We start from the raw sequence: 13,241 nt of genomic DNA on the forward strand, positions 1-13,241 counted from the left end.
TCTGACGAACTTACTATTATTTTTGCTATTTTTTATTTACGGATTTGAAATATATTGCAAATTTTATTTTTTACATATTTTGATCAGAAGAAATTTACGTTAAAATTATTTTTGTAACTTGGACATGCCGATCCTGCGTGGTTGTGGTGGCAAATGACCATGAGTGTGCCATATATAGCACATTTATGATGATCATTAAAAAACCAAGTTATCTCTTTTTAACCGATTAAAGTTGTATAAATAGGGTAAAAACATTATTTTATATATGTTGATTAAAAAGTAACAAATGCGGTGTTGATCTTCAAAATATAATATAATACGCAATCGGTATTAATCTTGATCTCCTTCGGATCATATTTAGATTTTGCATCACCTATCTTGTTATGTATTTCTAAGCTCTAAATGGCCACAGAATATTGCTTGTCTGATGATAGCCTTACTATTTAAAGTTGCCCAATTTACCATTCTGGCACCCCTTCCCCTTCCCATTATGTTTCAGTAAAATAGAATCAATCATTAAGTATTAGTTTTACCTATTTCAAGGGTACAAGGGCATATAGTCGGCAACTGGACTATTAAAACATTTATTAAATTTTGACAATAAAATAATTTTTTTTATTACAATAACAATATATTGTTATTGTATTACAGAGACGAATTACAATACAATATTTATTGTTATTGTAGTGAGTCATTACAATACACTTGTTATTGTTTTATTGTTATATTGTTATTGTTTTATAAAGATTAATTGCAATACAATATTTATTGTTATTGTATTACAGAATTACAATAGTTGTAAATCACAAGTATTGTTATTGTTTCTAAATTAAGTTAATACAATAACAATTATTGTTACTGTTATTGTTTTCATTACAATTACAATAGTCCTAACCCTAATCATACATTATGTTTAAATTAGTTTTTCATGAGAAGTTTATTAAAATTGTTTAAAACTATGAAATATAAATTTGTTTTACCTGTTTGTTTCAAGTTTTAAGGTTTTTTTTCTTTTTTTTTTCTTTTAAGGTGTTTTTTTGTCATTTATATTCCTACTGTTTATAAATTTTAGAGTGAGAGATGTGACCAGTTGGATATTTATAGCTATCCTGATCTGAAAATGATTCATGCTTTTGGTAAATTGAATATAGTAAATGAAATGTCTTTTGAAATAGGTCTACAAAAACATGTATAAAACACATTCACATATGGTATTTTATTTTAAAAAATGTCTGGATGTATGTTCTATGATAAGTTAAATTATAATTCTACTTATTTTTTAAATTTAACTGATAAATTCATTTGTTGCAAAATAGTAATAAATAGAATATTTTTGAAAAATTAGTAAAAAAAAAGTAAAAAAAATGTTTAGAATTTTCAAAGGAAGTTTAAAATGCACATCTCATGGTATAAATTTTATTTGATCTTTTGATTGTTCATTTTTATAGATGGTGATGTAGTTGCAATCAACAGTAAAACAAATAAAAAAGAAAAGTGTGTGTTTCCATTCAAACTGGGTAATCTTACATACAATCATTGTACTAGCTCACATGAAGATTTAAAGAGGTATTCGTGTGCAACTCAATTAAATGAAGACACCCGCGAAGCAATAAGTATTGGTTATTGTATCTCTGGTAAGTTGCTGGTGCTTTGTAAAAAAACAGTTGAAATCCTGTAATATTAGTTATCAACAAAAACTGGTTAAGGTAAAATTGTTTAGATAGTTAACATTGGTTAGAAATAATCCTCTCCCTAAAAGGTTTTTTTTTATTTTTATTTTTATTTTCTTTGATATTTCTGACAATTATTTTTAAAATATATTTGTTGCTATTATTATTTTTTAAGTTTGATATTTGTAGTTTTGGTTATTTTACTAAATTTAAAAAATTCTTCTGATGAGTAGCTGTGTCTAATAACATTTTTATTGTTCTTCAGCTCAGAGGTTTTAGGAGTTGATGATTTGAAATACTTCTTTTCTCTTAGTTAAAAAAAAGTTCAAAATAGTCTATCCATCTTCACATTAAAAAAAAATCATTGAAATGTTCAATTACTGGGTAGAACATGGGTAAATAAATTTGTTTCAAATTCAATTTTAAGACTTCAAAGATGAGAGAATAAACTAAATAATTCAAATTCAATAATTTCCAATAGACAAATACAGATGCATTAAATTTTTTATCTTATAAGTTGCTGTATGCCTGGCAGCATTTTTCTGCATTTAAACTTGAAGAATTACGTTTTAATGCATGCATTTAAACCAATATTTTAAAAAATTTTCGATATTCAGTTTTAATGTTGCATCAGAAAGTACTCCAATATCTTCTGTTAGGTTTTCATGTTCATATCAACAATAAAAGTATTTTGTTTTAATCATTAAAAAAAATCAACTTTAAATCTAGCAAAAAAGTGCAGCTCCTAAAATCATGTCTTTTGAATATGGTTGCTGCATCATAAATAGCTTAAATCCGTAATCATAGGTTATGAATATTCTATATATTCTAAATATAGTATAATATTTATTAATTTCTTTAGTTAAAAAGATTAGTGATAGGTTTTTTGGATTTTAAGGTTACAAAAGTATCAGGAAACTTTAATTTTGATTTTCTCTTTTCTTCTTAGTCTACCCTATCAAACCACCAAATAGTTTTTTTTGGTTGTCAAAAAAGAAAAATAGATCAGTGTTGCATTATCAAACTAACCTTTTTACTTGTTTCATTGTCAAATATCTGAAACCTGCTTATTAGCTATATACACTTAACCGCATAGTTAATGCACCACTTATAAATTCCATCTTATTTTGGAAAAAATACTATGAATTCCCGCATTAATCAATTACAAAGGTGGTACTAATGTTTATTGTTATGTCTTTTGTAGGTATTATTCCGTTATTCAATTTCCCTAATTTATTTTCAAAACTAAAGCAGCTTTTCATAATTAGCATGTTTTGCTGTAATTAAATCTCACTTCTAAAAGAAAAGTATGTATTGCTTTTAAATTTGTTTAACAGTAGAAAAGATAGCTGTCATTTGAGCAACAAATCTGTTGGCAATCCAGCATTCTTGACGAAATTTAAGTTGTGTTGAATGTGTTGCAATTGTTACTTTGTCCAATTAAAGATTAACAAATCATGAACTAGGTAGAGGATTTGGAGTGTCTCATATGATAGTTGGTAGGGTTCTACAAAGGTTTGTAGAGACCAATGATCACGTTAGATAACTTGGTCAAGGCAGACTACAAGCTACCAATGCCGTGGAGGACCAGTTTTTAATGTTTCGAACACTGAGAAAACAGTTCACTACTCCACAGTCTCCAAATACAACTTGCTGAGTTTCATGGAACTGCTGTTAGTCAAGATACCATAAGAAGAAGACTTCGTGCTTAGAATTTATGACCTTAGACAGCAGCTACTGGTCCCAGATTGTCTGTAAACCGCCAAAGAAACAGACTGGATTTTGCAAGAAGGCATATGAATTGGGAAACACATGATTGGGGACAGGTCTGACTTTTCAATGATACAAAGAAGACATTTTAGAACCTTTTGTGGTACCTTTTGCACCATACATTGGAGATGGATTCTTTCTTATGCAGGATAATGCTAGACCACATACAGCACATATTGCTACTAAATACTTAAAAAATGTTAATATTCAAGTTTTGGAGTGGCCAGCTTGCAGTCCAGATATGAACTCAATAGAGTATCTTTGAAGCATTATGGGGCGCTGTGTTAGAAGCCAACATCCACCACCTAACAGCCTAGATAAGCTACAACAATGTCTTACCTGCATGTGCGATGATATCCCGCAAGAAATGATTAGATCTTTAATTGAAAGTATGCCATGGTGCTGTCAGGCTATAATAACATCAAGAGGTGGTCACACTAGTCATTGATAAGCGAAAAATGTTTCAATATAAGCTGTATTAGTGTGCATAACAATAATAATCATTTTACTTTATTTTGTTAAATGAAACATATTTTTTGTTTTAGTTTTTTTTTTTTCACCATGCTCAAAGTGAATTTTATTATTATCATCAAAATAATTGTGTTCGTGTGTTCTATTCTTAATATGTTTGTCAAAATATATGATAATATTGATGACTATTAAAATAAATTGAAATATATAAGTGGTGCGTTAATTTTTTGGTTAAGTGTATCATTCACTGGTACTTCTACAGTACATATGTTTTTAAACCAAGACTGAATATATGCAAGCACAACAAATTGGTTACATCTTTGTAGTCCTTGCCATTCACAAACAATCAGCTTGAAAACAGTTTTGTTGTCTCCAATTGGCCATTTATAGCCTCAAGATAGAGCTAATCATTAGCGATGTTGTCTCTATCATTACTTGTGATTAGCTCTATCTTTAGACTATAAATAGCATTTGCTATTCAGAGGCTTGATGAATTGCTCCTGGTTTTCTATTGTTACATTCAATATTTATGCTTACATGCAAGCCAGAAAGATTAAGGAGCTCCATGTAGTCCTCACATATGTGTGTTTCACTCAACTTATTGTAAATAAATGCCCTAAGTTCATCAGGTACTGTTACTAATAGAATTCCTTGAAGTTTTGCTTCAAGGTTGGTGGTGAAGTTTGCCCATTTCTCTCTAAATAATTCAAATATACATATCTCTTGACCTGATCATGGCCAAAAGCTAACAATATATACATCAGAAAGGAGCATCTTAAGCCCATTCCACTTTTTTTTTTAACTAAGTTTCCAACTTAAGAAAATGTTGTTTATTATAGTATATTTATTAATATTGGATTTACTACAGTTTTAGGTTATTAATGTTTTGCTTATCAAAGCATTGTAAGCTAATATTGTTTATTTATTGTTTATGGATGCAGCAACCAATTGATTTTTCATTTTTACATCAATAGCTAAGTTTTAAAAAAAAAATTTTAAAACTTGGAAGCACATTCCAAATTTAGTGTTAGTTTTAATTGGTCCAAAATCACGCTTAAATTAAAAACTTATAAATTTGAAATCATTAATAATGTTATTTCCAGAAAAAAGACAACTGTTTCTTAAATGTTTTTTTTTTTTTTTATCTATAGAAAGTGATATATTGACAAAAAGTGAAGGAAAATGTAAGTTTCCTTTTGAGTACGAAGGCAATCGGTATACTTATTGTACATATAGAGGAGGATATACAAGTACCTGGTGTTATACCACAGAAAACAAATGGGGATATTGTCAATTTGGTATGGCACTTTTTTTTTAAAGTATGTGTGTATGCATGCATGCATGCATGTTTGTATGTATGTATGTATGTATGTATGTATGTAATTTATGTAATGTAATGTAATGTAATGTAATGTAATGTAATGTAATGTAATGTAATGTATGTAATGTATGTATGTATGTATGTATGTATGTATGTATGTATGTATGTATGTATGTATGTATGTATGTATGTATGTATGTATGTATGTATGTATGTATGTATGTATGTATGTATGTATGTATGTATGCATGCATGCATGCATGCATGCATGCATGCATGCATGCATGCATGCATGCATGTATGTATGTATGTATGTATGTATGTATGTATGTATGTATGTATGTATGTATGTATGTATGTATGTATGTATGTATGTATGTATGTATGTATGTATGTATGTATGTATATGTATGTATGTATGTGTGTATGTATATTTAATATATGTTTGTTTAAATATCTATGTATCTATACATGCAATGCGTGCATGTTTGTAAATGTATTAGGGTAGGGTTGTAAATTAAGTAAGTGGGTAAATATAATATTTTTTTGAAACTTTTGCTCTACATTTGCTCTATAAAAGTTCCATGCAAGTGTCAGTCCCATCCATTTGATCATGTCATCCATTTGAAAAAAGGATTTTAATGCAGGTAGTTGGGAGGAGAGGGAATAGGTTTAGGGCAAATTTTAACCTAATTAAAAAAGATTTAATCAAATGGTTTTCTCTTGAAAATAATTTTCACAATTTCTAATTTTCATCTAAGTTTTACTTTTTTTATATTTTTATATATTTTATAATTTTGAATTATGATCAGCCCTCCTCCTCAGTCCACCTTTTATTTGAATTCATCATTCGTTCTCTTGTAAAAATGACTTAAAATTTTAGTGAATTGTGGCTGAAGGTCATATGTTAGTTTTGTTTTGCTTATTTTAAGTATCTACTATGATGAAATATATAACATGAAGTTTTTTGAATTCAGAACTGGAAGTCCATTAGTTCACAGTTCAACCAAAAAATCCAAATACTTGTAATCAAGGAAACCAATCTCTAAATTAAAGTTTAAATTTTCAATCATGAATCTATCTTGAAAATGGCATATAAACTTATAGGAAAAATAATATACTATTTTGAATTAATCATTTTCTAGGAAAGTTAATCCGAACATCCCATATTTTCCCCCCAAGTCCTAAATATTTTCACATAATCAACTCCACTTATTCAACTGGTACTTTTAGTGGTGTCAAGGAAAGATAGTTATCATAATCGAAATGTTCACAGTCCTACCTACAGGATTTTCACATTAGTTTCCCTTATTTCCTTAGTTCACAATAGATAGCAATGATAACAATAAATTTTGTTAACAGGGAAAAAAAAAAAAAATCCTTTTGTTACTATTGTTTTACAAAAAGTGAAGTATAAAAAATTGTTTCTTTTAAATGATTGGTTTATGACTACAAAGTTTTAAACTGCTGGTACCGACCATTGGTATGAACAACTATGACAGATGTAAGTTTTTTTGTGTTTTTTTTTGTTTAATTTTAGATCAAAGTTGGGAGCGCAAAATAACCTCTGTTTCAATTCCAGAAAAAGTACAAATAGAGCTTTACACTAAAGAAGACTTTCAAGGTTAATTTTTCTTTTATATTTTACCAAGTCCTTAAAAAGTTCCATTAAAATTCCAAAAACATTCCATTAAAATTCCAAAAACATATCTAAATTTTCCTCTTTTTTTTTTTTTTTTTATCAGTAATCATCTTTAGCAACTTAACAGTCATCTTTTAAGGCTCTCAATTCTTAAAATATGATTTTGTAAAATTTTCACTAAGTAATTTTCAAACCAATATTTTGAAAAGCTCTTTGTTGATATTTTATTGATTAGTTATTTACAATTTTTTTTATTGATTGATTCGCTATTTTAAGAGAAATAGAATTTTTATGTATGTAGACAGCTTCTTTTTTTTAGTCAGTAGATATTTACTCAAAGTGATCTAATCAAGTTCATTGAAAAAACTTTTAAATTCAAATTACTAAAAAAATTTAATAAAATAAAAGTTACAGTTAAATAAAAATTTGATAAAATATAAAAAACACAAAAAAAAAAAATTATTAAATCACTTTGAAGTATTTACTGTTTCACCAGAAAAGAAGAGAAAAATGATAGATTCTTTTTTTGCTCCCCTTTTTTCGTTGATGTTTTGATATTTTTTCAATCAAATCTGTTGCATTCTGAAAAGTTTTATGGGTTCTTTTAAAAGTATATTTTTGTAATAGATGAGTTGAATGTTCCAAATGAATCCGGTTTTCTTTTTAGGTGAAAAATATGGCCCATTCTACGGTCCTAATGCGATGGATACAGTTTGTGGCCAAAAAACTGCAAAATCCATCAAAATTTCATATCACGATAAAGAAATCTCTGAGATGGTCAAAATCTGCAAGGGACAATCCTTTTCTCAACATTGTGATTATCTTGAAGTTGGAGTGAGTAATATTTATCGTTAAAATACGGTGATAAAAAATATCATCAGTCTATTAAATCAAGTCACACACACAAATTGTGTGTGTGTATCAGCATCTTCAGAACTAAATCAAGTTTTATTTTTAAATCAAGTTTTATTTTTAAATCATTATCTATTAAATCAAGGCGATTAAGGTTGTTACTTTAGATTGTGCGTGAGTGTGTGTGTGTGTGTGTGTGTGTGTGTGTGTTGTGTGTGTGTGTGTAACAGCATCTTCAGAACTTCATCCACTAAATAAGACTAAAGAAGAAACGTTAAAACTCTTCTGATGAAGGCTTTGCGCCGACTTTGAAAATTCCAACTCAGACTATATCAAACAAAGTCACTTAGACTATTTTCAGATAAGTTATTTACCCCTTGCGTGATAAGTAGGGGGAAAAAAAAGTCTGATTGTGAAACATTGAGGCTTGTGGTCCCAGTTGTTGCGGCTCTTGGTTGTGATCTTTCTTCCCTGCCATTTTCGCAAAGTACCACAATGTATCCACATAGTTTGTATGAAAGACAACTTTTGAAAACTTGAGATAAAGCCCAGAACTGAAGCCAGCTTTTGTATTTCTAAAGAACTATGTTAAATAGAGTAGCACTAAAGAGTCAAAGATGGCTACCAAGAACTAATGGAGCTAACAATTGTAGTCCACCATCAACAATTCACTGAAGACTTCCAAGGCCAACTTATTATAAACGCAAGATGGCTAAACTACTCTATGTCATCAAGATATGCCTCTTTTGTGATCAGCATAATGCGTTCAATCTCACAAAGAAAAAAAGAAACTCAGATTTTCATTGGTTCGTAGAACTTGTTACTGTTTTTTATAGTCAGGTTTCGGCAAAAACTCCGCTTTAACACTGTGGCTCCAGAACAAGATGTCGCTCTGGATCAAACTGTGAAGATAGTTCAAAAATTGACTTTTCAATTTCGAAAAGTCAATTTTTGACAATGAAGGATTTTGAAAAAAAAAGTTTTCAAAACTTTTTTTTCGATTTAATCATTTTCGAGGAAAGTTAAATCCCAATCCCAAAAAATTTAGGAATTGGGGGAAAATATCCCATATTTTCCCCCAAGTCCTAAATACTTTCACATAATCAACTCCAGTTATTCACCTAGTACTTATAGTGGTGTCAAAGAAAGAAAGTTATCATAATCAAAATGTTCCCAGTCCTACCTACAAGATTTTCACATTAGTTTCCCTTATTTCCTTAGTTCACAATAGATAGCAATAATAACAATAATTTTTGTTAAAAGGGGAAAAAAAAAAGAAATATTTTTGTTAGTATTGTTTTACAAAAAGCGTAGAAAATTATTAGGTATTATTAGATATTAACATTTTAACCCAATATCAATGATAGCCAATAGTTATAGCAAATACAATCAAACAACAACACATTAGTTTCTGCAAAAAAAAAAAAAACTAGAAAAATATCTAAGAGGTTTTTGAGAAATTAACTATTAAAGGATACTGAATTTCATTGTGTTCAACCGATATGTAAGAGGTTTTTGATAAATCAGCTATTAAAGGATACTGAATTTCATTGTGTTCAACCGATATCTAGTTTTTGGTTTAGGTTATCTTATTCGAACCTTGACTAATGCTTTGTCAATCCAAGCCCAAATAGATTCGATTAGATTCAAATCTGGTGAGTGAGCTGGGGAGGTCAATAAATCTATTTTCTTTTATCCATGTTTCGACATTACGAGCTGTATGACAGGCGCCATATCTTGTTGAAACTACCACAATTCGATCGATTCGTTTTCGCATGTCAACTGATGGAACCATGCAGTTCTCTGGCGTCTCTACATAAGTGTGTTGGTTGATTCGGCATGTAAAAATGTTACACCTCCGTCAAAGTTAAAGCAGCCCCAAATACCAACACAACCACCGCCACCTTACAATATTGGTACAACAAAGCGATTACTATGCTTTTCAGTTTTAAATCTTTTAACAAGAACTTTGCTTTTCTATTCATTACTTCAAAGTGACTTTCATCACTAAAAATTACTTGCTTTCACTTTTTCAAAGACCAATAAATTCTCTCCTTACACCACCTTAATCTTATGAACAGATCTCTGGCCGTCATAGGTTTTTTAACAGCTGGATAAACACCAATATTTTTCTGAAGCAAAATGTTTCCAACTGTATTTGAAGAAAGAAGTTTTTCATGGTTTTCGTTGAGTATTTTGGTAAGTTCGCGATAACTAAACCTTGACATTTACTTGACGAATATTAAGACTTGCGCTCAGTAGTTTTTTCTTTTAACCTTACAGATCCATCATGACGTTAGATGCCACCTGTCGTTTTAAATATCTTAAGGGTATTTCTGGCGCAATTCTCTGAAATTTTTAATCTTTCTATTTCTGTTATTGATCACCGAGTCATCCTTCATACCTATTATTTCTGTTATTGATCACCGAGTCATCCTTCATACCTATTATTTCTGTTATTGATCACCGAGTCATCCTTCATACCTATTATTTCTGTTATTGATCACCGAGTCATCCTTCATACCTATTATTTCTGTTATTGATCACCGAGTCATCCTTCATACCTCTTATTTCTGTTATTGATCACCGAGTCATCCTTCATACCTATAATTTGCCGCTTTGTTGCTTCTCTTACTACTTTTCGACCCATCTTAACTTTTAGATCTCATTAAAATATTTAAAAAGGCTTTAAATGTGACTAAACTGGTCATCATAAGTAATTTTATGCAACCTTTTTATAGGAAATTATAAAACTAACAGATAAATTAACAAAATTATTAAGAATAACAGTCGGGTTAAGAAGAAAGTAGAATGGAAATCAATTAAAAAGTTTGTGCGCTTTTTTTTTTTTTTTTTTTTTTTTAAAACATTTTCCGGTTTGTTTTTTGTATTCCTTTCACAGTATTGAATTAATAGAAAAAGTAACTTTGAGTGAACCTGTTATTGACATGTTAGTTGTAGAGAAATAGTTTTCCTGTCGTGCAAAAAAAAAAAATAATAATAATCTTAATATGGTTACTATTTTATAAGGTTTGAAAAAATATATATATTTATTTTACAGCGCCTATTTTTTTTTTGAAAGCACTACATACACACACATATACATACATACATACATACATACATACATACATACATACATACATACATACATACATACATACATACATACATACATACATACATACATACATACATACATACATACATACATACATACATACATACATACATACATACAACAGGTTTTGCCAGTTATATTTTGATTGATGTTTGTCTCTGGTCTTGATTTGTTAGTAAAAATGGTAAATTAGTTGCAGAGTTGTTTCAATCCTTACTTATTGAACAATTATCATTTTATCAATTATACAATTGAGTTTCTAGTCGTCATTGCGAAAACAATTTTAAATTTTGTGTGGCTGTTGTATTTTTCATGTCTCTCCATCTTGTATTTCGGTTGTCTCCCACAAATCATTCGATTTAATAATGTGTTTGAGTCGAGAATGAATAAAAACAACTTTTTGTAACTTCTTTAACTTTCCTTCCTCGCACTTTTGTTATATATGTATTGAAACAACTTTATTATTTTTTAAGGATTATCCAAAGCCTATATTCCATGGATGCAGCTATTCTAGCTTTGATGAGAAGATAAAGAGTATGAGCATTCCGTTAGGTCAAAAGGTTGAGCTGTGGGTATACGAAGATTTTAAGGGGATGCAGGTGGGACCGTATATTGGACCAGTTTCCTTGCCGCTCGTCGACGCTGGTCTAGCTGGGACTACATACGAAATTCATTCTATGAAAATTTCTTTTGTAAATAAACAAGCGGTGTGAAAAACTTTTAAAAATAAAATGAATTATAGTTAAAGATAAAAAGCATAATTATTAATTTGTTTTTGGTGATGCAGCATCAAGCAAAATAAATTTCAAAGAAATGTTTAACTAGCATTTCTTAGAAATGTTACTTGAACATTTCTTAGAAATGTTACTTGAATATTTTTTGGCACCCTTAAAATGTAACTTGAACATTAAAATGGCACACCAACAAACATGTCAATCAAATGTGGTGAACGTGCAAACGTGATGTAGATTCTGGAATAAAAGGGAATAGGAAAAGCGCGTGGCACTGCTTTTCAAAACAATGCGATTAACGATTATGCGATAATTATTATGCGATAAACATTAGGGGTGAAAAATTATTTAATCGCATACAAGCATTAAAAGTTTTAAACAAAATTCAAATTTAACAATTAAAAATACCTTTAAAAAAATTAATATTGCATTTCATCACTTTTATGCTAACGTCTTAGATAATTGGATGTTTGAAACAAAGTAAAACATCCAATCATCTAAATAATATATAATTTCAATAATAATGTTATTTAATTAACGTATGGTTTACATTTGGTATTTTTCACAGTGACTCTGTATGTCAAGGCCTGGTTTAGAGCGCCGTCAGCGCCATCTTTGCCTTGTGTTGATCTCGAGCTTATCAAAGAGATCGACAAATACAAGGCACAGAATCAAACAGTCTCTCAGATCGCAATGAAGAAAATTTTAGGACATTTGTGGTACTTGTCAGAAGAACTGATTGCATTGGCTTTCTTTGATGACGAAGTCTCTGATGACACTAAACGTCTGATGGTCAGTGCCCTGCAAGCACCGGGTGCAGAATATCCTTTGAAGAGGATAACTGTTAATCCTACGCTGGTGAGCTCCAAGAACTTGGAAGACTTTGTCACCGAGAGCAGTCGTAGATTCTTCACCATCACTGGTCTACCATCAACTTTCCTCAACAAAGATGTGAAGCTCTGGTCTGCAGATGCTGACTATCAGTTGGCAAAGAACACTGTCAGTAGTATGAGAGTTGTGAATGACATAGCAGAACGTGGAGTTGCCTCAATGGACGAATACAACAAGCTGCACACAAACGATGAGGAGCAGAAACAGTGCCTTCTCTTAATTGTAAAGAAGTACCGCCAGCGATTTCCTGATTGAGCGAAGAATACCCTGGCAATGGACTAACTAGACGGTTTTTGTCACTTTGACAGTCTCAACACAGAAGGACAATAATAATTACAATATGTAACACTGTAACAGTTGTTTAAAAGTGCTTCAATAAAGCAATGTTGTGCTCTGTGATCATATTTGTCCTAATCATTCATATTGTAGAATACTGAGCATATGAGCCTTCTGTGGGCACTTTTATAGATATAAACTCTGCGGTAGAGACCCCTAAAATGTATTTTTTTCAAATAAAGTTTTCAGTACAATTATTTTTTCATAAACGTCAACCATTGAAGGGGGTGCCCCGTCAGAAAACTGAAGAAAATTTTTTTTGTAATGAATAAGGACCACCCTAATACACAATAATATTTATCAGCCCTCCAAATTAGGATTGGCATTTGGCATTGGTGACCTAATTGCCTACCTTAAAGTGTCTGAGGTTTGCAACTTTTTTCTGACCTTCTGACCTTATATTATTTATGGCAAAACCTCAGTGAAAATTATTTTT

At 30.2% G+C, this 13,241-nt stretch overlaps 1 protein-coding gene across 1 annotated transcript in view; it reads left to right on the forward strand.

Moving 5' to 3' along the window:
* LOC145186255 (uncharacterized) overlaps positions 1-11,602 on the forward strand; it is a 31,248-nt gene extending 19,646 nt beyond the window's left edge. The window contains exons 10-15 of the mRNA XM_090070162.1: positions 1,073-1,136; positions 1,449-1,634; positions 5,063-5,209; positions 6,773-6,856; positions 7,542-7,708; positions 11,321-11,602. Of these exons, the coding sequence (XP_089926288.1) occupies positions 1,073-1,136; positions 1,449-1,634; positions 5,063-5,209; positions 6,773-6,856; positions 7,542-7,708; positions 11,321-11,560 (888 nt within the window). The 3' untranslated portion in view covers positions 11,561-11,602. The remainder of the gene's footprint in view (positions 1-1,072; positions 1,137-1,448; positions 1,635-5,062; positions 5,210-6,772; positions 6,857-7,541; positions 7,709-11,320) is intronic.
* Positions 11,603-13,241: the final 1,639 nt, after the last annotated feature.

Source organism: Hydra viridissima, unplaced genomic scaffold (assembly GCF_058129835.1).
Source record: "Hydra viridissima isolate aposymbiotic clone 2 unplaced genomic scaffold, HvirCarnegie_v1 scaffold_13, whole genome shotgun sequence".
Classification (NCBI taxonomy): Eukaryota; Metazoa; Cnidaria; class Hydrozoa; order Anthoathecata; family Hydridae; genus Hydra; species Hydra viridissima.